The sequence below is a fragment of the Accipiter gentilis genome, chromosome 23 (assembly GCF_929443795.1).
Source record: "Accipiter gentilis chromosome 23, bAccGen1.1, whole genome shotgun sequence".
NCBI lineage: Eukaryota > Metazoa > Chordata > Aves > Accipitriformes > Accipitridae > Astur > Astur gentilis.
Genome location: NC_064902.1, coordinates 17,364,116 through 17,391,392, shown reverse-complemented (window position 1 = coordinate 17,391,392; position 27,277 = coordinate 17,364,116). Strand labels below are relative to the sequence as shown.

Here is a 27,277-nt window from a genome sequence, read left to right as displayed (position 1 = left end):
TCTTTGGTGTGCACAACCACAGCTAACAAAGTGCCAGGCACTAGGGGTTTTTGCTCACTCCTTTTACTGCATGATTGGATCCGAGGAGACGGGTGGAGTGACATGAGGTGAGAAGATGCTGGAGTGAAGTGCAGTCCTGTCCCAGCACACCACGGTGTTTGTCCGTGTACTTGTTAGATCGGGGAAGGGCAGAGGAAAAACAGATCAAACGCTCTTGCCTGCCTGTTTATAGATTTTCCAAACTTCCTATACAGGAAAACCTTTTTTTACACGAAACCCTTCTGAGTTGAAAGGGAAGTTCATCCACACCAAGCTAAGGAAAAGCAGCAGGGGTTTTGGCTTCACCGTCGTTGGAGGGGATGAGCCGGATGAATTTCTCCAAATCAAAAGTTTGGTGCTCGACGGCCCCGCAGCGCTGGATGGCAAAATGGAAACAGGTACCGATGCTTTATATCAAAATCACCACCACCACTTTGATTTATATTTTTACCGCTGAATTTATGTGCAATTCATGAAGGACTGTAGCCCTCATCCCCCTTTTGGGGAAAGGCATTCAGCTTTCCCATTAGGAAGCGGGCAAGTGAGATATATAAAGGGGTATGTTCAAAATCTTACAGCAAGGCACTTTATGACCTGGAATTTCTCAGGTGCCAAAATAACTAGCTGGGACTCTCCCAGCTCCTGCTCTCCCGATGCTGACCTGCGGAGAGGAGCCAGCAGTTGTGGGGTCCCACATCAGGCTGTGGGTTACTGCTCCCCGCTGTGGCAATGGCTGCTGTATTTTGGTAGGGCTGCATCACTATGTTTTGCGTCTCTGCCATGCCGTTCACCCCTCCTTCCAAGCAACTCCCAGGGAATGGGTGGAGGAGTGGGCTAGTTTGCATTTCCCTGTGTGGAGGTGCCAAGGGCCAATTTGTTTTGCCAGAGATCAGGCCCAGCATGATGAAATCCTGTTAGGATTCACCTAAGGTCACAACTCCTCACTTGCAGGTGGAGCATCATAACATTAAACATCCTGGTGTTGTAGCCCCAGTGTTAAAAAATAAATGATAACTTAATTGGTACCTAGATTTCAGGCCAAAGTATGTCTGAGACGTGACACGTGGCACCATATTTGAGCAGTTGGTGTTTGAGAGCCTTCTGTTATAGCTCTCGTGCTCTCAGTTTTGTTTCTATCATATGTCAGTGTAGCACAGCGTATAACAGTGAGAGCCAGGCTTTGAAATAACTGTTAAATGGGCCATATACCATCATTTGAATTTATTAATTTTTTCATGAGGCAATTCCATTTTCACTTTCAAAAATGTTTACGTACATAAAGGCTTTATGCAGTGAATCGGTCGCGTACAGAGAGTTCTTGCTTGCCCAAGTGTCACCATTCCTTTTCCTTGCAAAGGTCCTAAAATGCTGCTATTTACCTGTGAATGGTACCTGTGGATGCTGCGGATCAGCTCACAGGCTCTAGTCCTCACCTTCCTGGGGTGCACAAAACATACGTGTTTGGTATATCTGTCTGTGTCCTCTGCAGGGGACGTCATAGTCAGTGTGAACGATACCTGTGTGCTGGGGCACACTCACGCTCAAGTTGTGAAAATCTTCCAGTCCATCCCCATCGGTGCCAGCGTGGACCTCGAACTGTGCCGAGGCTACCCCCTGCCCTTCGACCCCGACGATCCCAACACGAGCCTGGTTACGTCCGTGGCAATTTTGGACAAAGAGCCGATCATTGTGAACGGGCAGGAAAATTACGACTCCCCAGCGAGCCACAGTAGTAAAACAGGGAAAGTAAATGGCACAAAGGAAGCGAGACCCAGCAGCCCGGCTGAGGTCTCCTCCAACGGACCCCATGGCTACCCCAATGACACGGTGTCTTTGGCGTCTTCGATAGCAACACAACCTGAACTCATAACTGTGCATATAGTGAAAGGGCCTATGGGCTTTGGGTTTACTATAGCAGACAGTCCTGGCGGGGGTGGCCAAAGAGTGAAACAAATTGTGGACAGCCCAAGGTGCCGCGGCCTGAAGGAGGGCGACCTTATAGTCGAAGTCAACAAGAAGAATGTGCAGAGCCTCACTCACAACCAGGTGGTGGATATGCTGATTGAATGTCCTAAGGGAAGCGAAGTCACGTTGCTGGTGCAGCGAGGAGGTAAGTCTTCAAAACTGCTTTGAAATATTTCTTCTTGAAATTTTTAGAAAAATGCATGTCATGAAAGACCTGCTCTCCTAAGCTTCTCTGTAGAAATGGGTTATGTCCTGAGGTGTAGGAACTGCCCCAAGTTGGCAGTTGTCAGGTCACACAGATGGTTGAAATTATTTGTTGTTTGATGCTGCACGGGGGCGAACGTGCACGGAGGTGCCATGCGCGCATGCGCTACACGCCGTCTCCTGGAAATGCACAAAAGGGTGGCACGGTTACACTACGGTTACACCTTTACTTAAACAACAAACCTGATCTCATGCTGTAAAACTTAATTATTTTAAATAGAACATGGACGTTTCTTGAACTGTTTCGGGAGATGGAAGAGGCCGGTAATACGTTCTGTAATTTGCAGTGTTCAAAATCAGATATCCAATGACTTTTCCCTGTAGAAGGGTTACACCTGGGATACAGCTGGGAGTGGAGGAGAGAATTTAAACTTCTCCAAGTTGTAAGCAATTGAAATGTTGCTTCTGGACACGTTAATTTGCTGCGCAATCGGGAGCCGAGCTCAGTTTTGGTTGCATTGCTGAAAGGCTGCCAGCAGGTACAAAAAAACGCCCTACGGGCAGTGTCTGCAGCCCACGTGGGAGCATGGATGGTAGGTAACCTGTCAGTGGGGTCAGCCCATCCACTGAAACTCTTTTCCTGCACATAGTAAGCGTAAAATAATCTGAGGTACCGTGCCCCACCTCACGTAGCGCACTTTTAGTCCGTGGATTAAAACTACTGGGGGAGTTACTGTCAAGCTCGCAGGGAAAGTCCAGGTCAGCTGTTGAATGCAAAATGAAGAGCAGAGGGGTCAGCTCGCCCTCTCTCTGCTCTGGCACTGGCAGCGGGCATCTGAGGGGGTGAAGCCCCGGCCCCGCTGCGCTCCCTGTCCCGTGCAGCGGTTTTCATGGACAACGCACACAGCGGTGCTCAGCGCCTCGCAGGGACGAGCATGCTGCAGAGACAGTGAGGCTGGCAAGTAGGTGCTGAACGCAGCCCCCAGCCATATATATATATATGTATATAAAAAAGCACTTTTGTGATGCATTTTCTAAAGTGTTTTGATTGTAGTAGTTAGCAACAAAAGCCAGTCCCTTTAAACGAGGGGACAGATTGCTTTCTGAATTTGCAACTCTGGTTTGTTGTTTTTAAAGACCTATTACAAGGAATCGAGGACATTGATTCTGCAATTAATAGCAGCTCTGGAGAAAGTACTGCTTTTCTTCTGCTCCTTCCTTTCCAAGTACTTACTGTGTTTTTCTATTCTGATAGTAAATTAAAAAGTAGAGAACAGAATATATTAAGAATTCTCCAATTTTCAAAGTGTGAGTTCCTTGAAGACTTTCAATGCTAGAGAGGTTTAAAAAATGCACTTCGTTCTCGTGATTAATATATGTACTATGGGGAAAATATGGTTGGAAGAAAAATAGCAGCTATTATTAACCCTCCTGGAGAGTGCATATATATCTGGTAACACCATACATTAATTATTTGAATTGTGGCTGACATTTAATAATCCTCCTTATGCCTTGAAGGCATAATGAAAAGATTTCATGAGGAAATAAAAGCATAGTTTTAATAAGATAGTTATTAGTTCCCTCGTAATCTTGCTGAATGTCTCTCTTCTTCTTTTATTTAATCAAGATACTAACCACATGTTGAGCATTTGCTATCACCTTCCTAGATAGATAACGTATCAATCTCCTTGAACTGCCTCCCTCCCTCCTTCAAGGTCCTGACATTTTCATCTGAGCATAGAGCACTTGCAGTTCCAAATTTCACGCTCTCGTGGTACAGGACTCAGAAACTGGTGGCCCTGGATCCCCAGTTCATCATTGAAACATGTTTTTCTTCACATCCACAAGCAAGCTGGACCGAAAGGCTCTCAGGTTGTGACACAGAAGCCAAGCAGAATACGGACAGCAATAGTAGCCCCAGAATCAAACCCAGTCAGGTTTGTTTAAACCTTGTGAGATGGTGCTGGCTGAGATGCACCCAGCGCTCGGTGCTGCTGCGCTTGGGTCCTTGCTCCTGTAACTTTACCCCGTTATCCCTGCCGAGCCTTTTCTCAGAAGCACCATCCCCAGACAAGGTGCCACTAGTTATTTTGGTCCAATTACAGAAATGTATTTGGCTCTGGTGTCTGATAACCTCCTTCAGGGCTCTTGAAGGAGTTCTTCTTTAGCTTCACTGTCAGTTGTCCTTTCCTCCTCCTCCCTCTGGTGTCCAGCGAAGAAAATGCTCAGATGCTGTCAGGCATCCTTGCATTAGCCTAACATTTGCATTCAGTCAGGCTTTGCATGAAGCATCCCTGCAACACTAAGGCTGGTGTTCAGAGCTGTCGAAAGGATTTGTCAGAAGTGATTACTAATCAGGCAGAAAAATATCAGAAAGAGATGTGTAATATACGGGAAAAGCTCTGCCTGCTCCAAGCTACTGGTGCACTCCCGACAACGAGGTTTAATTGTTAAAATGCAAACCCACAGCCGCTGAGAGCAGCCTGTGAAATATTTACTGTAAAGTGTATTCAGCTGAAGCGCTGGCTTATGGGAGCGGGCGAGTCCTGCCGTTGCCATTGAGTGAGGAACAGAAGGATGATTTCAGGAAGGATGAAGCTGAAATGCCCCCTCTGCGCGCTTGGCTGCTCATGTGTCATCCGAAAATGGTTTGCAGGACTCATACAAGATTGGGGCAGCGGAGTAAATACATTAAGAGAGGGACGATGTCAGGTCATTGAGATTTTGCTTCCCAGGGGCCCCATAGAAAACTTGCCTTATCTATGTTCTGATTTCATTTTTTATTTTCCCCTTCCTTCTCCCCTCTCTAGGGCTTAATTATATTATTGCTGCTGTTTTCCTATTTCACCCATACATAGTGCTGGATAAAACTCACTGAGCATATCTCATGGCTTGGACTTCAACACTTGAGGGATTCAGAAGGGATGAATTCCCAGCAAAGGCAGGGTGCAGAGGAGCTAATTGGGCTGTTGGCGAGAGCAGATCGGAAAAGCTGCTTTTGCTTAGCAAGATGAAGGGACAGAGGGGACAAAAGTATTGTCTAACTATTAGGTAGGAGAGATAGAAGACACTTAAACCAAAGAGTTGGCTGAAGAACAACTGGGTGTTGTTCAGCCATGAGTAATTTAAACTGGAAATCAGAAGAAAGTGCCAACCCATTAAGAGCCTGTAAGTCAAACTGGAGGAGGCATAAAGGCTCGGTCGTCTGAAGGTGAAGCTCAGCACGTTTGAAGGCGATATGACATGGTGCCTGCAACAGCAGAGAGATGCTTGCTAACCCAGCAGGACCGTTCACGGGCTGTGTACCTGAGAGTAAACCAGCGCTACTGGTTACCAAATGCAGAATTAAGTATATGCTTTTGTCCCTGCACTGCACAATGTGATTACACATTTCAGTTATTTTAAAGAATTATTGTTAATAAGGCCACAAAAGGCACGCCTTTATTTTGAATTCTTGTAGCTGAAAAGGTTCTTTTAACCTTGTACCTACCAAGTACATAAAGTACTTTTCTCAGAAAAAAAGCAAAGAAAGAAGGCAATATTTGCCACTTGAAATCCATTTGTCATTGAAGTCTCGTCTACGTGCAGTAATCGACTGAAATAAGCAATTCTCAAATACCTCTTCATTCTGCGCAGATTCTATTCATAATATAAGCAACATTTTGTCAGAATAATTTCCCTGCTTCCCAAGGGACTTTTATTCTGGGAGTTGTGTCTATGCTGGGACAGGTGTGGGGTTGTTTCAGAACAAGTTATTCTGTAAAACTACGGTGCTGTATTTTTTGCAGTCACTAAGATCTAGCATTTGTTTCAGTGAGCACATTTGGGTGTCTTACTGATGTATTTTGTGAATTACCTCAGATTAAGGAGGTTTTTTTTTTTCTTCTTTTTTTCCCTCTTTTTTTTTTTTCAGATCAGTCTTCAGTTCAGGTCATCCAAAAATTGTGTGATTAGTTTGTGTTCAGTTCCAAGAATTAAACTGAGCAGTTTTCATGCAGGTTTGAATGGACAGTTTCCCTTCAAAGCTTTCACAGCACTCACTAGCATCTTTATTCACCGGAAGGTCAAAAATAGCATAAACCTTGAGCCTGATCTACGTAATCCCCTTGAAGATGTGTTCCCACTTTGCTCCAGATCAAAGGAAAAGCATGCAGGTGAAGTGTCACTCACATGTCAAGTGCAAATCAGTGGAGTTTCTAATAGCTTTCCCTAGTGCCAAATTCACATGAAACTGGGGAATGCAAATCCATCTTCTGAAAAATATATGATATATATGCTAGAGTTTCGAAACTAAATCTATTTATGGGAAGAAGGACCAATGCAACATCTACCTGTCTAAATGCCCATCGGTGGGCGCCTGAGTCTTAACTTCATGTAAAAGCAAAGTCCATGGTAAATTCCCTGTTCATGGTTCAATTGAACGGGAAGTGCGTGTGGGGAGCGATGGAGCGGGTGGAAGTGGGGAGAGGTCGGTGCCAACGGTCCTGCTCATTTGGTCCTTGAGTCAGTGGTTTTAAGAAGGTCCCTGTGATACATGAAACTACAATGAAGATTTGCAGCAATGGAACAAAATGACAAAGCTCTAAAGCAGTAAACCTATTAAGTCTCCTTAGCTAGCTGGACCTTCCCTTGCTGTTCCAGTGATGCTCTTGGCATGTGAGGGTAATTAACCTCCGACACTTCCCACGGAGAGGAGTTAACTCCTTCTTGTGCTGAAAATGCATGCTAGAGTCAACTGCCCTGGCCTAGAAGGCTCTTTCTGTAGCCTGAAATGGAAGGACATCTTTTTTCTCTGTCTTGTGTCTGTGCCGGTGAAATATTGCATAGTAATATAAAGGTACAAGTCTTTTTCTTTATACTGCTTGCTGCAGCTTCAGGCTCCCCCCAGCCAGAGAGTTACAGGTAGAGAGTAGAGAGAGTTACAAGATCCTTTAGACACAGTGGGAAAACTTTATGAACAATATATAATAACAACTTATAATTGTAAGCACATTATAGCAGTATAATTGAAATCAGATTGTTCTTTGAGATCTAGAGTGTCAAAATACAGTGCTCAGGCATAAATGAGCAGTGGCACTGAGCATTAAATATCTGAGCTGAGTGAAATCCGTTACTGCTGCAGGTTTCAGAGGACATCTCACTACTCCGTTCTTTCTGCCCCACCACTAACATGTAACAGTCTGAATTTTATAAGCAAAAGTATTGGTTTTGTACTTGTTTATCGAGATCTTCTCCCCCCATGGAAATTAAATTTTCCCTTCCTGTCCTTACCAGAAGTGTTGGAAATGGATCATTTAGTGGTAAGAGCCAAACAAAAAAAAACCCCACTATCTCACAGTGTTGGAATTAGAGGTCCTTTTCAGTTGCTTCCCTAATGATGTAAAACCATGGTAATTAGAGCTGCAATCAGCTATTCAGTGCAGACTTGAACTCTTTTGAACAAGCCACTCACTTCTGTTTGCCCTTTAGGCTTGCAGTGAAGAGCGAGTTGAAAGTCACGCCACTTAAGCATCTAGCTGCCAGAAGATTTCAAACTGTCTTAGCAGCTGCTGAATTAGAGAAAAATTGAGTCCAAACTGCATTTAGAACAAAAATCACAACCTGGGAATCATCCGACCGTTACCACAGAGCGTGTTTGCCTCTGCCAAAGCTTCTGGAAAGGGAAGAAAAGTTCACCGTTTCCAGCAGTGTTTTCAGTTCCTAATACAGAGGGAGCAGAGCATTATACCGAGGTCTTTGTCCCGTGTTTGGATCCATAGGAACGCCCCCTGAACCCCACCTCGCTAAGCACAGAGCTGCCGGTACCAGTCGTCGCGCCCGCCACCTTTGTGGTTGCTTTTCCTACTCTACTCCCCAGGCTACCATGTTGTGGCAGCTTCTTCCCTCACCCGGAGCAGGAGCAGATCTAATTCCTCTCTGCCATCTGGTGTGCTCAACTGACCTCTACATTATTTGAAAATCCCATTTCAATTCACCCCTTTTTCCTTGCCTTGCCTTCTGTCAACCACCACCAGCTCCCAAAGCTCCCAGTACCTCCCATCAAACCTGTTTGTTGGATCTCTTAGCAGTTGTCACTCAGTATAGGTTATTTTGAGCTGTACACTGAAAAACACCTGATATTGCACTACAAATAATACCACCCAGAACTAACAGGTGAGAGGACATTTTTGATAGCTCATCGGCACCCCTCACTAGTTAGTAAATTATATTTAAAAAATCAAAATCATAGTATGCTTAAAGAAATATATGTCCAAATATAAATCCAAGATTTATTTTTCAAGTTCATTACATTGTATTCTAGGGTTATTACTTTGTAATTCCAGAGTTATGGATTTCCTGATTAAATTGGGAATCTCATTTGGCATTTAAAAATCTGTCTTCAGTTGTTTCCTCTTGTTTATTTTTGTTACTATTTCCTTTAAAGAGATTTGCCTGGGAAGAAGGGAATCAGGTTAGTGAAGTTTGTAAGTTGGTCTACAAACTGCATTAGAAATGAAATTAAATGTTTTTAAAATGTTTTGCAATGTTACTTTTCCTTTTTCTGAAAATAGACAATCCTAGTGAATATACATTGCTAAAACTTAGGACTTAAGTGCAGGGAAGGAGCAGGTCTGGGGGAACCTTTAGTTGGGTGTAGCTGCATCTTTTTTTCCCAAACCACCACTCTGTTATTCTCTTCTCTCTGTTAAGCAGAATTATATTCTAACAAGGCCAAAAAAAGCTGATGAGACTTTAAAGCAAGTTTGATGTCACATTTACTATTCTCTTGTAGCCTTATTCTGATTAGGGACTAGTATATCAAGGAGCAGAGACAAAAATCGGTTGAAGTCAGGAAAAGATGAAATAAAGGAAATGTTACACATTTTGATATTTTTAATAAGAAGTTTGAAGTTCATACCCCTTATTAGAATTGCTTATGTGCATGTATTTCAATCCACTGTGCAAGTTAATTTTCCTGTAAACAGCTCCGGAGTGTTAGATACGCCTTTTTGGGGCAATGCTCTGTATTGTTATGCAGCACCATACACTGATCACTGGTAATTGGTTTTGTAAATAAAGCTAGCAGGAACTTGTTTTCTCTTTGTGATAAAAATAAGCTAAACTTAACATTTAAAATCAGGTCGCCTTATAAATAATGTAGTATTTGGGGATTACGCAGTGGTTTTGTCCTTCAAAGTGCTTTACAGGTGTTAATCTTAGTGACATTAGCCGTTTGGTTTTGATGATCTAAATTTGCAAGGTTTGGGGTAACTCTGCTTACCAAAATCACGAAGGGGGAAATTTTGGTGCTGCTGAAGTCCATGGCAAGGCTCCCATTAGACTCCAGGAGGCAGCAGGGTTTCACCAAGGTTTTGGATGCCTACAAATGCCTGCAGCCACAAAGGGTAATTGTCGGTAGCTTGTTCAGACACCAAATAGTTTGATGTGCGTTACTAATGTTCATACAAATAGTGCATTTGCGGGAACTAATTAATTAGCATTACCAGGTCGTGCTGGAGTTGCTCAATGCGAGGCATCCAGTGGAAATAGTAAGCGACAAATTCAAATACCAGCCTCAAAAAGGCCAAGTACTTAAAAATCCTACGTTAAGCTCCCACAATTCCAGATATAAAAATACCACATCGGAGTTCTTCCTGTCTTTTTATTTCAAGCCTCTAGTATTCATATCCAATTGCCTTTTCTTAGCCTGAGAGGCTAAGAAACTCCAAACAAAGCACATTGTCATATGAGCACCTGATTCCAAAACCAACAGCGTTATAATATTACAGTCTGAGAGTAAAGGAGAATCGGCATCTCTGGTGTGTGGACATTTTAATTGCCTGCAGAATTTTCAGCTCTTGCTGGTGTGATACATGCAAAGTGCTGACACTAATCTGTTAGTCATTTGAGGCACAAGTGTTTTCCCCTCAGCTACCCTTCATTAACTCCATTTACACTGATTCTCCTCTAGAAATGAGTAAACAAATGAAGAGATGCCTGTGAAATCTGCTTTTTGGGTCAGCATTAGTTTTACATCAGTCGCCCTGCATTTTTGTGGCAGCGTGGCCTATCTATGCTGTAGCTTGTATCCCCCAGATATATGTGTCATCTGAGCTCCAGAGTCGCTTGGAAGGGTAAAATAGGATAGAGCAGTTGCTGATTCATTGCCTGGCATTTTGTTACACATTTTGCATTAATTTCAAGGGCTGAGATAATTTCCTAAAGTTTTGAGATATTTCACGAAGTGTGCTTTAAGGCGGAAACCTGTACTTTAATTATTAAGGAGGTGAACAATTAATGTGTTTGGAATAATGATACAATGTCAGTTCTGCGTAACCTTGCGTGCTGACAGCACAATAGTGGTGGCGTGCACATTATGCGCACGGCTGCCTTTCTGTGGCAGGGAATCTAGATCTGCTTTAAAATCAGTAAGAAACCAAAGCATTTGCTGAATGCTGGAAGAAAAAAATGTCTGAAATCTTCCCATCAGGACGTTTTATTGCATGAAGCACCTTATCTTGCAGAAAGCGGTAGGCTTTTAGATGAGAACAAAACAGGAGGTTGCTTAGCAAATGAAAGATGAGAGCTCTGAAATTCTTCATAAAGGCTTTTTTTTCTCCCTAGCTTGAGATTTTGAAAGTTGGCTTTTTTTCCCCCCCTTATGTTTTGATTTGGTTTTGGTATTAAATGCTGAAGTGGTATAAGTGGAGCAACTCAAACCCACACAATGTTGTTTTATATCAAATGTGATGTGATGTAACACAAGGTGGCACAGCAGAACCTAATACTATGCGTTAGATAAGGCAGATTTAGCTAGAGATGTGCCTCCCACATCTTCATCGGGATTTGCACAGCAGGAAATGAAGCAGACTTGGAGCTGTGCAGCAAGGAGGAGTTTATGCCACCCGGTTTTTCCTCCTACCCTTACATGCTGCCTTGTGTGGCATTTTGCTGTGCATGTAATTGTAAATAACGAGGTTTTATCAGACACATTGCAGGTAGGTACGGTGGCTGCTGCCCTGATTTGGCATTATAATAACCAGCCATAACTGAATTAATGAGGTATTAGAAATCCAAGAAAGGTTTTTGTTTATCACTGTAATTAAATACATTTTGAGAGTCATTAAAAGCAATAGCAGGAGGGCAGAACTGAGGAAGAAGGATGGCTTTGTAATGGACTAGTCAATGAGTTTGTTCGGAGACACTGTTTTTACATATCTATCCTTATGTCTCTAAGTCTCTATTCTGATTTTTTTTCCCCCATTCTGCACTAGAATTTTATGTTTATTTATTTTCATGTTTAATTTTTCTTCATCAGATGGACTTATTTTTGCGATAGTGATAGTAATTAGGACTACACCAGCCTTAAGACCCTGTCAAAGCCGTGTCTTTTGTGCCAGAAGACCTGCAATGTACCACGAATCGGACCTGAGAAGTTGGCGGGGTTTGTAGACCAGACAGATTTGGTAGAGGAGCCTGAGCTTCAGGGAGGTGATGCAGCTGGCTGAGGATGCTGGGGCAGGCCAGGGCCCTGTGGCTGGGGCACACGAAGATAATGCTGGTAGGGATGTGGCAGGTGAATATCGGTCCCCAGAAGGTTTGACTCCATCCTTATCCTTAGGGGTTAGTTTCTGAGGTGTACAGTTACATACTTGGAAGTATATTGAGTTACTGATTTATTTTTATAGAAAACTGTGTTTTAAATCAAATAAAGTCACGTTTTGTGAAAACATCTGCAAATTCATTGTCCTCTATTAAAGATTTTTCTGCCTTAGTGTGCCATGTGTTCACGTGCACCCCCCAGGGCTGAATCTGGCTAAGCGTTCTATAAATATTAGCTTATTATTAAGGGTTGTTCTTTATTAATAGCAACATCAAACTAATGCCAAGGGGCCCTATTTGTAGGCGTCCCCTTTGTGCAGGCTGCTCTCCAAATACGAAATACGAGAATCTGCCATAAGCCACACAGGTTTGAGCATGTGGATTTACACCTTGTAACAGTGCTGTGATAAGTCTGAAGACAAACACCCTCACGGAGCAGGATAAATACAGATGCGACAATAGCAAAATATAGTTTCTCCTCTACCGGTGTCCTCCGTGCTAAGCTTGGAGTGGCACATGAGATTGGCCTTGAGGTGCTGCTGCCCTTCGGTACCCACATGGCCGTGCCACGGGACAGCCGGCTGAGGAGAGGGGCTTTAGGACTGGACATCTTCAAAACTGCAGCATACCCAAAAAACTGTGAGATGTGCTTTAGAAATAAAGCTTGCAAGTCATGGATTTTGCGGGCTTGTGGAAAAGGGTAGGTACTTTCATGCGTATCCACATGTGTATGCTTATGTATATGACAAAAATAGATACAATACAAGTGTACACACACATACCTATGTAAAAAGAACATGGGGGTTTCTAATTACTTTCCAATTCTGATGCTTACCATTCATGAGGTTTCAGAAATGTAATGTCTATGTCTATGTACATATTCATTTAAATATTAAGAGAGATTTTAATCTAAGCATCTGATTCCAACAGCTCAAGCCTTAGGAAAACCTCTTCATTTAATGAGCATCAAAATCAAAATATAAGAACTGCTGACCTGCTTTCAACCATAGGTTAGATGGGTAATTGTCACAGTAATTCTCAATCTTTTTATTACCTTACTGTCATGGCATTACCATATGTATCTTACTACATAGTTAAAATTTATATTTTTGTAGTAATTAAATAGCATTTTATTAGCCTATATCTTCTTTATGGCTTCTAAAAGCAATTCTGGTTTCAGATGCTGAAAATATGACCGAGACTTCAATTACGAGGAATTGTTTAGCATCCTGACCAAAAATGAGTAATTGAGGCTAATACAATTTAACATCTTTAGAGCATCTAGAACTGAAATTCTTGTTAATGGCAATAATATACTATGCCTCATTATGTTTTTTGCCAGTGCCAGTGGGTTAATAATGCTCAAGATGGTCTTTTGAAAACATCGCTTTCCTAGCATTAGCACTGAACATTAGCATTAGAAGCGTGGCGTTTTTCACTGTATTTGGTAGTTACCAAACTTGATTTACGGCAGGGTTATATTCCTACAGTGTAAATTATTCTCTCACTTAAAGCTTGTATTGCATAGCTAATTTTTTTGCTTGTGCGGTGACACTCTTACGCAGATCACGATGACAAGCAGAAAAGTTGGGCAGGGACAAGGTAGGGCTTTTCTTCTTGATGGTGCTCCTTATCCCTGTATAGGATTGCTTCTTAATGCTGGAAATGATTCTGGTATGTTTTCTTGTTCTTTCTCCAGTCTGTAAAACATCAAGTTCCATCTATTATTTTAGATAGTATTTGTCCTTTATTAGAAATTTTTTTGGCAATGGATTTCACAGAATCAAGGGGCTTACTTTGCCACCACCGGCCTCCCATCCTCTGGCCCCCAGCAGCACTAATGGCCATTAGCGTTAATTATTTAGAGTTCCTTGTTTTCACACAGAAAGCAGTGATCAATGTGCAATGCCAGGTATATGGCTGTGTACCACCCGACTCCAGTACTTTACCCCTCATCTTTCAAAGTGTCTGTTTTCTTTGATACAGGCTTTGGTTTTTATTCAGCACGGTGTGAGCAGTGTTATTTAGAAAGCTTGGTTGGTTGTTTGTTTTTTTTCCGGGCAGGAACATTTTCTTTGTAAATGTTAACCTTGTGACACAGTCTGAAATGTTTCTTTTCTTGTGTTTTTATTTATCTCCTGCTAATTTTCAGCTGTTGTGCATTCTGGCCTGCAGACGACATAATGGCGAAACCAAACGGGTGGCCTTTTCACTTAGGCTCACCTATAGCTTTTTTTTTGCTGTTGGGTATGGATGGTCCACAAGGTGACCAGATTGGAAGTGTTAAGCAATCATGAGAAGTGAAGATCTAGACACAGTTGTTCTTTTCCTTCATGTGCAAAAACGCCCCCAAACTGAAAAATGTTGAGCAATAGTCACAGACGTTGTAAGCAAGAAATAAGATGATAGTCTGGGTTCTAGACTGGCTGTTAGCAATTTCAAATACCTTTGTCCGATGGGTGGATTGTGCAAACTGGTACTGGTTCCAGCTTCAGTTGAAATCCCATTGAAAGACACACTTTTTTTTGTGTGTGGTGGAGGGAGAAGGGGTCATGCCAACTGGCCTTCACGTAACCACGCTGTTCAGATGGGTTGGCTGGATGACTGCTGTGGTGCCTAGAGACAGGTCTTCCTTAAGATTCAACTTTTGATCGTTTTGATCCACTGTCTCTGAAACTCGGGGCTGTGGAGCAACGCGTGATGTGTCTTGTGTTCATCTAGGTAATTTGTGAGCATTTGTGGCCTTCTGAGCTCTCACCAGAATCAGGCCCTGGCTATGGTATGCCACGTGTTGTGGTCTTCCCATGTTGCTTTGGTTGCATAAAGACAAAAGATTTGAAAAAATGTTCCTGTAAAAATTGAGGACCACTGCATGTTAGAAACAGCAACCCTTGGGGTCACAGATTTGTCCCATGGCTTCTTCCATGAACTTGTCATAGGTAGGGTTAGGAAACTTACAGTTTCCAAGCTCCAAAAGTTTTACTACACAAGATTGCAAAATCAACGCATGCCAAATAATAGGAAATCAACTGGGTTGTGGCCTTACTTTGTGGACCGCATCGCTCACAACACAATACAGTGTCACGCAACAGAAATGCTGCTCCTAATGGGTAATGGTGTTAAGAGTGCTGAAGTCATGGTACGAAACTTGCTTAATGATTTGCATTTTTTCCCCTATGTTACAAAATGTAGTTGAGCAGATGGATGCAGCCAGCTGTACATAGAGCTTTAGGGAGTACTGGGGAGAAAAGAGATAGGGTTTTGTTAAGATAAATGTAATAATCTCTGTGATAATTAGTTTAATTTAGATCCCTGCATCTGACTCATTTTTGACTAACCTTGTATGAAGCCTTTCTTGCCTTGCTGACGAGTCTGTGAATTTAGTTTGATTACAATTCCTTTTTTTATGCTTGTGGATTGCTTGCTGATCACTGATATTTTTCATTAAGCAGTTGCTTTATTACATTGTTATTTAGAGGGGAGTAATTTGTGTTTTCTAATTAATTTAATTCCAGGCACATTTAGTAAGGAGCTACAATGAGCCCATTCAAGGGGCTTTAGGTCATATTGACATTGTTTACCAGATGTGCTCATTTGTTTTAAAACACTGTTAACTCTGTGATGACAACAGCCGCGTTCAGTTGTTTGACTCCTCCACCTTCTCTAATCTGCACCTCCAAAAGCCCCAAAATTAGAAGAGATGTCCATAGGCATTAAATCACAGAGGATTTATATGGCAAAGAGCGTCGATATCAGCTATTACTATTCCATTATCGGATTTGAGGGCAGAGCAGCGGAGAAGCCTTTTGGCTTCTCTTAGCTGGGGATATGAATGCCATTACTCCCAACCACTAAAAAATTGGACAATGCCAAAGAGATGCAAACGGGGTATTAAGTCCATGCTTGGCCCATTTACCCCTGAAAAACTTGCAGTGAGGCTTCAGGAGAGAACGGGGCAGCCAGGAGGATGAGCAGTGGCCTGGGCAGTGATGGGACATGTTAATTTAATCAAAAGGTGAATGTTGTAATTCATAGTTGCCACCATCCCAAATCCATAGGCTTGGGCAATCATTTTTGCCAGAAGCTTTTTGGAAAAGCTCGGCAGGTTCTTGCTAGTGGTGCTCCCGGGATTTGGGGGTTATTCAAGCGCTTCGTGTTCATTGCTGTTAAGTACTATATCCATTCCATTATCTGAGCATGAAAACTATATATTATACCTATCATTTGCTCATTTGGCCTGCTGTGTCAAGAACTTGAGTTTTAAAATGAGACTCTAATTAGATGAATAAATAACATTTTTACAGGAAAATGTACAGGCAGGTTATTCCACTGGCTATAAGCTTGTCTCATGAAGAACTACCAACATTTGTTAACATGTTCTGCGGTCACTTATTTTGGTAAAAAGTCAATTACTGCTTGTTCTGAAGCAAAGTCTGGCACAGAGCAGTGACCCTGTAAGATTCATCGGCCTCCGAAGAACCTGCCAAACAATGGCCTTGACGTGTTTTCCATTATTTTTCAACCCTTTTCCATCTTTTTTAGATTGGAACAGCCAAAATTAACAAACTTTGAAGGAAAGGTTTGTTAGTAGTTCATACTTAGTCATTAACATTTGATGTTTGTGATGCAATAAACTTAATTCTGGTACAATTTGAACCAACAGCCCAGCTGCATCTCTACTTTATTTTTTGCAGGGAACATTTGAATTGGTGTAATACCTTTTCTGGCTCATGTTGGTCTGTTAAGGGTGGGTGCGTGCGTGCGTGGGATCTGTTCTACCTATTGATTTAATAGGAAAGAGCATCTCTTGGAAAGGAAGAGTAAACGTGTGTGCATGCATGTGGAAGGGGAGGGGGGGGAGAAGCTCTATCTGTGTGTTTATCTCTGTGATAAATGATGCCTGTTAAAAATGTGACTTGCTATGAACGCTATTAGTGCTTTCCTCTTTAGGTGTATTATACAAACACAGTCACCGTCAGCAGAAATGAAGCTGCAGTCTTGATTGTTTAGTTCAAACAGTTTTGATGTTTCTTTGTCCCTCGATCAATCAGTGCCTGGAGGGCTATCAACTGTTGGCTGGGAATGCATCAGAGTGACGTGCAGAGCACAGATATTCCTCAAAAGCTGAAAATATTTCAGTTAAAATATTCGTTACAGTTTGCATGCCGGTCTGTGAGCAGGCAGCAAAGTGAGCTCTGTTTATCATTTTTAATTGTGGATCTTCCCTATTCAGAACTAACATCTTCCAAATTACCTTAAAATGAGCTTCTTCCTAGACAGATTTGTAATTCACTTGCATCACAGTTAGATGAGGGCATGGGTTTTAGCACAAACAAAATGCATAAAGTAGAAAACGTAACGCGGCATAAATGCCACATAAATCACATCCTAAAGACAAAAGCAGATTTCAAACATCTGACTTACTGAGCACTTAATGTGGAGTGTAATCTTTGTTTTGGTTTATGTTTGTTTTCTGGAGTGTAACACAGAGCAAAATATGGGGAGTTCCCTCTCCTCCAATAGTGGAGGGAAAGGAAGGTGATTTGCGAAATGCCCAGGAAAGAGCTTTTCCTGCGTTGCAGGTAAAACCCCCGGCCGAGTGTCTCCTTTGCTGCTGGGAATTGAGGCATACGCAGAAGTAGTCGATAGAAATCCCACTTGCGTTCTCTTGCTCATCACAGAGTGAGTAAGAGACTGCTCCAAAATGCAAAATTGTCCTTGAAAAAACCTTCTCTTGTGCCCTCCCGGTTGTTTCTTCCTTTGCATCGACTGCAACCTGTGTAAGCCCCCTTCTCCGAGCTCCCTAGCATACCCTGCATGGGTCAGGACATTTGCAGTGCTGTTTTCAAGCCTCAGCCCTCTGAAATTGTAGCTAACAGATAAAATCTCTGGCTTCAAAGATTTACACTTAGGATGGACAGGAAGGGAAACGCGTGTTTTCCCAGTAACGTTCACGGGTTTAGGGCTAAAAGCTTATTCCTCCGTATGCTTTTGTTTTCCTTTGCCCAGCCCGAGCCTCCCGGCTCAAGCCAATGCCCATTTTCCTTTCAAAAATGGATTTCTAGCGCACTACTTTTTAAAAAATCAACCTGTTTCCCCTGCGCCGCCGCGATTGGTCCGAGAAAATCGCCGAGCCGATCGCGTCAAAAGGAAATAGCCTCGGCTTAATTGTAAGCTAAGTCTCCCGTAATCCAGGGGAGCATTTGAGATTCTGCCCAAGCGCTGGGTTTCGGCGGCCGCTGAGGGCTGTGGGTTTCTCTCCCAGCCTCCCGGCTGCTGCAGCACAAGTCAGCATAGCTAATGCAGATAGAGCTCTCCCCCCGCTCCCTCTTCCCCGCTCCCGTCTCTCGCTCGCTCTCCCTCTCCCTGTGCTTTGATTCGATATGAACAGACTGGTAACTCCGATGCGAGAGCGAAAGCTGACATAACTCTGCAGATGGCTACGTTCGGATGATACACCTAGGGATTTTTTCTTTCGGGGAAGGTAACGTTTAGATGCTAATGTTTATTTTTCCCTTGTTGCCATTTTTCAGGACTGCCGGTCCCAAAGAAGAGCCCAAAGTCGGTAAGCACTTTTCAGCTACTATTTTTGTCTGTTTGTCTGCTTTGAAGGAGAAAGGCATGAGTTCAGTTCGTTTTCTTTGTGGGTCTCGATTGTTTTAAGTTGTCTTTCTGTTGCAACCATGATTACCTTGCACGGCTCCTGCTGCATGGGGAGATGAAAGAGGAATGCAGTACGGAAGGGGGGACTTGTTTGCAAATAAAGCCTCGGGTTTACAGATCCCCTTCCCTGACAGATGAGCTTCTCTGTCGTTTAACTTACCAAAAAAAAGCTATTGTTTCCTTTTGGAAAGATGGGAGGCTCCACCTTCTTACCAGATAGCAATTCCTGTCGGGTGCTCGTAGGCACCAACCTTTGCCATTAACTCCCTGAGTTTTCTTGAGTACCCTCGGCTGAATTATTAACAGAATGGGAAAGCATGCACCTTGTTGAGAGAGACAAAGCATGAACGGAGCATGGATTTCAGTTCCCAGGGAATACAGTTAACTGTCCGAGTGCTTGCTCTGGAGGCATTTTTATACTGAGCAGGATTGTGCTGCAGGTGTGAGATTCCTTATTTTAAAAAAAAAAAACCAAACCCACAAACCAGAACAGTATATTCTTGGCCCTTCTGATCCTATTTCCATGTAAAGCTGTTACCTGGATGACATGTTAGCTAACAGCATGAAAGCCGTGATCTAAAGTATCATTAAAGCTGCATGCAAGATATTGTGGAAGAAATTAGTGTGCTATTTGAATGCAACAAAAAGAAATGTTTTATTTTTAAAGGAAATTAAATACTTAAAGCCTGAAAGTTTCCAGTTATCTGTTGAGAGGGAGGGGAAAAGAAAGAATTCTCTCCCAGTAGCTTTGGGGAAGCAGAGCGAGTGAGGTCTTCGCCGTCTTGTAAGATGGTGCGAAACTTCACCGACAGTCCCCAACGGGTGCCAAAAACTGCAGCTGGGCACAGCCCACCTCGCCGCAAACCTGGGCAAGAGGTTTATGAAAGGGCTGAGCAGAAGGCTCCTGCTTTTAATACGAGTTCTCTGTTAATCCAAAAAGAAAGCCCTGAAATAATTAATGTGATTCTGATGGCTTAGGGCAGCGCTGATTAAAGTCATGTGAGCCCAGGCCTCTACCATTGTCAGCTCGCATTAATGTTGAGAGGCAAAAGTGTGGGGTGTGCTCCCTCGCAAATCACAGGCATGTCAGACCCTGCGCGCTCGCTTCTGTCATACGCGGAGATTATTTCAGCCTTCGGTAAAACAGAAGCGAGGGGGTAAAATACATACGCGTCTGGCACGTTTCTTTTCTCTGCCTGCACTTTCTTCCTCGGTCGGAGCAGGAGTGGCTGCACTTGATCTGGACGCCGACTTCTAGCATTAAACCAGCCCCGATCAACGAGTCTCAGTCTTTTCAAAGAGTGGAGGCTCCCGCTTTGCCACACGCGCGTTCGGCGTCAGGTGCGGCAGGATCCTGCCCTGTCAGACACCTCTCTGGTCGGCAGCGATGCACCGTGCAAATCTGAGCAGCGTCTAAATCCATGTCGGGATAATCCTGCTTCGGTGAACAAAGAGACTGCTTGCAAACAGGTGTAGCTCTGCAACAGCAGATTTCTCCTTACTCTTTGCTTTGAGGAGCCGGTCAGCCTTGGGAAAGCAGTCCCATTCCACCACGTGCCTCTCCCGAACCCCTCTCACCTTGCTCTAGGGTCCCTCCAGTAATTTTTACGACGGCCCTAGGCGGTGCTGTTGCCTCTGAAGCGCAGGATTCACAAAAAGCAGAACCTCCTATTCCCCCTGCCTGCACACCGGATCATTTGCATTGGCAATTAGCGGCGATGTTTTACACTGCCGCATTGTGCGGCAGCTTTAATGACCAACCGCTCCTCGGAGGGGCAGAGCAGAGCGCGCCAGAGTCCGAACAGCCGCTCCTTCGTTCCCGGGCGTTGGTGACGGGCACAGGTTGGGTACGGAAACCAGGATTAAAGCACCTCGGGGCACCCATATGCAGAGGAGGAGACTGTCCTTGGGGCTGTCTGGGATGGATTTACACCACCGCCAGAGCTCGTGTGGCCAAAGCGATGGTCAAAAGCATAAAAAAAAGTGGCATTGCTAAACACCTTCCTTCCTCAGTTTAGTTGCAGGGTGGCTGCGGGGCAAGAGGAGCCCGGTTCTCTTGGCCATGAAGATTCCCACTTGCTCTTGTCCTGGCAGGGGAGAGCCAGGCCTGCCCCACCGGCATGCTCCCCGACTGGGATGCCATCTTGCTGCACCCTGCCCTGGCATTTCCCAGGGATAATTTGCTGCCCTTGCAGCTGGTGGGTGAATGCGGGTGCTGCCGGCCGAGCTGTGCGCCCGCGGGCTGTCCCCAGCGCTGCACGGCTGCCTACGGGGCTTGGGTCGAATGTGCTGGCCGTTTCCCCCCCGCTCCCTTTGCCCAAGGCGGGGGGGACTGTTTTCCAGCATTCCTCGATTAATAAGTTAGCTGCAGTTAGAGGACAGCGTACATCCAGGCTGGGAGCAGTTGGCCTGATCTTAACTTGTGTTCGTTCTTTGTTTCTTCTGCTGCATCGGAGAAGACACGACCTCAGGTGTCCATCCTCTTCTGCTTCGCTCAGCGCAGTGACGAGCCCTCTCTTGTTACCTCGGATCCTTTCCCAAAGCCCGGACATGCTCCTGACTTACTGCCAACGGCTGTCTCTTTCTCAAACAAGCCCTATTTTTAGCTATCAGCCCCAGTCCCGTATTCCCGAAAGGCTGACTTCAGGCTGTTGGATATGTCCTGGCTGGGAGGAGGTGGTTTAGCCACTCGGAGAGGTTTGTTAGTGTGGGAATATTTTTCTGCCTTGAGCTCAGTTTTCCTGGGCTGTATTTTTCAGCCTGTGTGTATCTTCTGATAAGCTTTCCTCTTTTTTCTTAGTTTTTTAAGGGGAGTTTTGCAGCCTTGGTGAAAGAGTCAAATTGGTAAAAAAGAAAAAAAGTTTGCAGCTGTACATGGAACTGGGCACTTCCAAGTTCTTTCTTCCTCCTTCCCCCCCCCCCCCCCCCCCCCCGCCCCCTGGACACGCTCACAGCAGCTCCGTGTGCTGCTTGTTTATTTTCAGTTTCCCATTGATTCTTTTTTAGCTGAAAATGGATAATATTTTTGTATTGACCTTCTGGGGATATACATTTTCAGCGTGCAAGTTCTCTAGTATAGCAATTTCCCCTGCAATTATCCTGGTATAACATGGATGAAAACAAACTTCTTTTTCTTTTTTCTTTTTTTTTTCTCTCCTTTTTGCTTGCATCAAAACACTCCACAAGGGGGCAAAGATTCCCATTTCCAGCTCAGTTTACTGTTGCTGGCAGGACCAGCTTCTCCAAAATGCTCTAGAGCACAAAATCTGCAGCTAGATCATCAGAAGATGGGATCACTGCAGGGGGAAGAAAGTGCTAAGCTCTTCCAAAAAACCAATTTTTTCTTTTGGGTGTAAATAAATACATTGTCAGCCTAGCTGAATTGTGGCCAAAAATGCAATTCCTATGCACAGCCTGTCCCTGAGGAGAGACTTGCCACATATTTCAGGTGGATCAGCAGCACTTGGGGCTCTGCCGATGTCCTGTTTTTGTCAGGAGGAGAAATTGGTTCCACAGCATGAGTGTTTGTACAACACATCCCTCTTCATTCAGAGACCATTCCCCCCCCGCACCACCACCCTTGAAAAGCAGTGGGAGGAAACCACAGCAACTCTTCTCTCTTGCAATTTTATGCCTGCAGAATCCCGTGCCAAAAAGCTTTGGTGTCCATTCGTGCCGCAGGACACGCTCCCTGCCACCATCGCCTCTTCTGCTGCGGGTTTCTCTCTGCCTGACACAGACATACACAACTGCTGCTAATAATTAGTGTCCCATCTCTGCCTGCAGCCACCTCTCAGCCGTGTCATGGGCCTCGGTTGTTTTAGCAGTCACTGTACAAAGCAACATCTAATTACTCTTTCATTTAGCATGAATGACAAACTGGCCTCCGCTATGCGGGTATCTCTAGCATTTTCCAGGCACTTGGAGACTTTTGTAAGCAGTTTTCCTCCTGTCTCCTTTTGAAACGTCACAGCTGCAAGCTCCCTGGCTCACATCACCTTTGCTGTTTTCTTCCCTCCCTGTAATCAGAGGACAATGTAGTACTCAGTGTGGGCTCGCTCATCCTCTCTGCTGCGGGAGAAGCTGCCTTTCGGGTCAGCAAATGCAATGCCTGTGGCTGAAAATGGGATTGCACGGTGAGAGGAAGAAATCCTGGAAGGCTGATGGATGCCCAAACCCTGACCGCTGCTGCCCCTTCTTCTGCAGCAATTGCACCCACGCTGCACTTGGAAATCCGAGCCACGCTGATGGCCCTGTTAACCTCAACCAGCGAGGAAAGGGCAGCTAGAAAAGACCTTCTTCCCAATCTTATGTTTTGCAGGATGAGCACTGCGAAGTTTCAGCAAGGGAAGCTGGCACAGGCCATGCATCTCAGACCTGGGGCTCGGGTAGGGCAGGAGAAGCTCCAGCTTTCCACATATTTATTTTGTCATGGCTGTAATAGAGTATCAAGGTGATTGGTTTTGCCTATCGCTTGTATTTAAGTGTGCAGTCTGCCTAGATGGACTCAAGGGAGTCCTCGTAGTCTTGATTTCTAGCCACTTTTAGTCAAGAGTCTTTCTGGCAAGCTATTTATGCTTACCAACAGCTCTGGAGAAGACCACAGACTCTGGAGGATTGGGGTGCTCTTGCTGACTTGGGTAGTTCAGTGCTCCGTGCTCTTGTAGCTACTGTCAGAAGTCAACACGATTCAGCTGATCTGCTTTACTTTGCACTGAAAAACATGATCAGCATCTCGGGGTGAGGTCTGAACCGCCCGCTTTGCAGCGGTCTGCCACCAAACAGCCCCGCGCTCATCTGGCCCTGATTTAGCTGCTTTCCTGCCCACGCGTGAACGAGACAGTCAGATCTGGGCCCAAGAGGATCAGCCCCGAAGCTAGGAACGAGGCAGTTGGTAGAGAAGCCATCCTTTCATTGGCATATGATCAGCTCATCTCTCTTGGGAAAGCTCCACCTTTGCACCAAGGCTCAAACTTCTTCGTCCGGACAGTCCTTGGTGCAGGAGCACTGCGGAGAGCAGGGCAAGACCCTGCAAGACCTCCTGATGATGATCATGTGCTGAAGCCACTGGCCCAAAACCTTTTCAGCCTCATCTGGTGATGTGAAAGTCGATTAATATTGTCTTGAATTAATTTAATTACCTATAGGCCTTATTTCCATGGTTGTGTTCCCCTTTCTCTCATGGTTGTGTTCTCCTTCTTCAATTCCTAAACAGAGATGTTTCAGGCTTTTTGCAGGAGTTATTGTTTGGAAAAAGAATTATCCCCCTGAAGAAGTTTTCCCCTGTTTCTTGCAAAATATCTGTGTATTTGCAATTGCAACTCTAGTTTAATTAGAGGTGGTTTTGCTTGAGGTATGCTGACACTTTCATTTGCAACCCAAATATGAAACAGAAGTAATAGTTTCTTCAATATTTAGACCTTTCATATCATAAAGTGAGAGCACTTTTTAAAGTTTAAACTTTGTTTCTTTTTAAATCAGAAAGTTTCCAGAGAGTTCTCAACATTTCCCCAAGGGCTGAAGAAAGCTTCACATTTTAGTCCCTGTATTCCAACTTCTGTAAACCAGCTATTTCCAGTGAGATTGGCCTGAAGTTTCACAGGATGCTTGTAGTTATTTTAGTAGTTTGGCCAAACAAACAAAACAATCCAGATGGCTGGACTGGGAGTTGTAAAGTGTTTTTTCTTTTTTATTATTTTTAAGTTGCAAAAGAGTGATTATCCACAGCATAGATGTTTTAAAACTACTTCATTTAAAAACTGAAGGGCTGCATGTGAATTAGCTTCTTTTACCACTTAAAAAGCTAAAAATGTTTGAAATTGGCTCAGATATTTGTATTTGAGAGTCTGCAGATGAGTAATCACAGCAGGTATGCTTTGTTCAAAATTGCTGTAAAGGACAAAGGCAATTTCACATTCTAGTCGATCGAGATATCATTTAAAAAAATGCTGGTAGCGGATCAACAACTCAACTGTAAGGCTGCAAGGTCACAGTCATTTGGGCTGTTGGAGCTGTTTGGTTTTTTCTCAGTGTAAACCTAAAACTATGTGCAACTTAAAACCAGAAGATTATTGTTAAGGCTCAAGAAGAGAGCACTTTCGTGTGGTGACTTTCTTCTCTCTAGTAAATTCACCCCTGCTACGATGGACCGTTGGCCGCCTGAGGTTTCATGTTCAGAGTAAAGAAGGGGGACCCCAGACCTGTGGGCGCTTCAGCCCCCCATGCTGACCAGCTCAGTGTTTGCTCCTGGCTTATCTCCCAACCCCTGCTTGGTTTTCTATGGAGAAATCCCTGAAAGCAGAGACTCCTGTTGCATTGGTTTTGGGAACCCCCTTACCAGCAGAAGGCTTTATGTTTTTGTCTGAGGTTTCTTGGTACAAGTGCCTGACCCCTTCTAGCCGGAAAATTGTGGATGTTGTAAAAACAACCTGTAGGATGCTATTTTTCCGGCCGCCCTCTGCATCACAGCAGCCCCGGGAACGTGCCAGTTCCCTGTGCCAGACCAGGTGGGAGATTAGAGTCGACCTTGTTGCCAACCCAAGGCTGTCTCAAAAAAAGCATTAAAAAGCATTTGCTGTACAGTTTGGGGAGTTCTTGTTGAGGGAGGATTTTGCTGCATATTGAGTAGTACAAATCCTGGCAATGCAAATGTGACTTGTGCTTCATTTGAGCACACCGTTGTGAATTTGAGTTAAGAATTACGTACCCTGCTTAGCTAAATATTGAGCAGACAGAACTCTTGACATACTGCTTTTGAATAAGCCTTGAATTTAGGCGGACATGGTTTTTCCTGTTTTAATACGCTCAATTAAAACAAGGAAATCAAACTGCAAACAGACATTTTCACATTTGTGAAGGTCTGCCGTAATCCTGTGGATGCTCTGGGAAGAAGAGACATGAAAGTGGTACTCTGTTGTCCACCCACTTGTGATGTGGGGGTTGCCAGAGCTGCAGAGGAAAAGTGATCTTTCAGAGTAAGGGCTGTGCTTGCATCTGTTTCAGAGGGACTGTTGAAGTTTTCACAGTGAAATTTGCTAGTTTTTCCTTTTTCTTGCAGGCTCAAGTTAGATCCTAATGTTATCTGAGTAGAAGGTTGTTGAGTTTTTCTGCCTTAATGTGGAAAAAAATCAGTGCACTGAAACTAGTAACCTATAATGAGATTTAGATTTGTTTTATGTGTGAGATGGAGAACTGCATATTTTTTTATGATAAATGACTTTGTTTTGCATATCTCTTTCTGTCAGTCTGCCTATCAAAATCTGTCATCGGGGAATTTAACTGTACCCAGCATTAACTTGTGGCAGCAAAACTGTGATTTATATATTTATTTATGTGCATGCAGAAACCCTGATCAAAGAAGGGAGAAAAATTGATGGAAAACACCCACTCAGAGACCAATAACCGTCTGTTCTCTCTCTTTCCACTTGCTTTCTTCCTTACAGCAACCACTTGAAAGGAAAGACAGCCAAAACAGTTCTCAGCATAGCGTCTCCAGCCACCGCAGCGGGCACACCGCTTCCCCCGTTCACAGCACGCAGGTGCTGCCGGACTACACGGCTGCGGAGGCGCCGGCTGCGGATCAACCGGACAGTTCTGGGCAGAAAAAGCCAGATCCATTCAAAATCTGGGCCCAGTCCAGGAGCATGTATGAAAGCCGACGTGAGTATGAAGCAGGTGTGGTTGCTAAGGCTACGGCTCTGGCAGCTGCTCTCTGTATATTTTCTTTGCGAAGAACTGAATCTTTTAGATTTATGTGGAAAATATAAGGCTTCAGTTTGTTAATTTGGTATCTGTCAATGATATCTACTCGATAGAGGCGCAGTTTCCTCTCTGATGAGGAATGACTTTAGATCATCTCTAGGAAAGGGCACTTAGACCAAAGCTTAATATGAAAAATCCCTTTAAAATTAAAGATGATCTTTTCCCCTATTTTTTTCGTTCGCTTTTAAATTAGGCTGAAGGAGAATTTCCAAGTTTGTTATCCAGATCCTAAACTCTTTTTTGAGGTTAATACTCATTGTCTGATATGCATAGGAATTTCAGTAAGGAGGGGAAGTATTTAGTTTGCTGAAATTCCTATCAGATGCTTTCCAGTCTCACCCTGGGGAGGAGAAAATCCAGCTGAGCCGTTTTACTTTGACCAGAGTGGACACTTTAACAATACAGATATCAAATGCATATTGTAAGTGGCTTTTATAGCAATTAATAATCTGCACACTTGGCTAATAGTTCAGCAGGGCTTTGACTCTGCTCCAAGACTATAAATATGGTTTCAATCAGTTTCTTCTGTGCAAACAAAATAAACACGCTGGCTTTGCTTTAATTGCACTGCTGAAGAAGATTGAATCTGTAAAAGCTTCTTAAAGAAATAGTTAGCGTATTAGGTTCATTTTCAAAAGCAATAGTTACTTTCATTACGGAGAAGGGAGCTTCAAAGTCTTGGTGCTGTATGAGTATCACCTGGAGTTTGATTTTATTGTGCTAACTGGAAATTGGTAAAACCAGTATGAAATGAACATGACCCCAGAATGAAAAATGGTAGAACTGGGTTTTTTTCTGACCAAATGAATCACTTTGAAATCTTATGTCCTGGAAAAATTAAATTATGAGTCATAGTTTCTTGGCTGAAGATGCATCTCTTCGGATTGAATGTCTCAGCAATGCAGTTTGTAGGTGTCTCAGCTTCTGTGCGCTGCTTCCCTTCCCTTCCCTTCCCTTCCCAGGGATTAGGCGTACCGACCCTGCGGGCTCTTGGGCCAGGTCACGCTGATCTGCGGAGAATGCGGTGACGGAACTTGCACGTGCATCTCGTTACAAAAAAAGG

The 27,277-nt window shown here is 43.9% G+C and overlaps 1 protein-coding gene across 22 annotated transcripts in view; it reads left to right on the top strand.

The window, feature by feature from the left end:
• MAGI1 (membrane associated guanylate kinase, WW and PDZ domain containing 1) overlaps positions 1-27,277 on the top strand; it is a 356,289-nt gene that overhangs the window by 298,828 nt on the left and 30,184 nt on the right. For all 22 annotated transcript variants that reach the window (XM_049826432.1, XM_049826420.1, XM_049826433.1 and 19 more), the window contains 4 exons: positions 255-437; positions 1,529-2,149; positions 18,324-18,355; positions 25,896-26,112. In XM_049826432.1, coding sequence (XP_049682389.1) covers positions 255-437; positions 1,529-2,149; positions 18,324-18,355; positions 25,896-26,112 — 1,053 coding nt within the window. The remainder of the gene's footprint in view (positions 1-254; positions 438-1,528; positions 2,150-18,323; positions 18,356-25,895; positions 26,113-27,277) is intronic.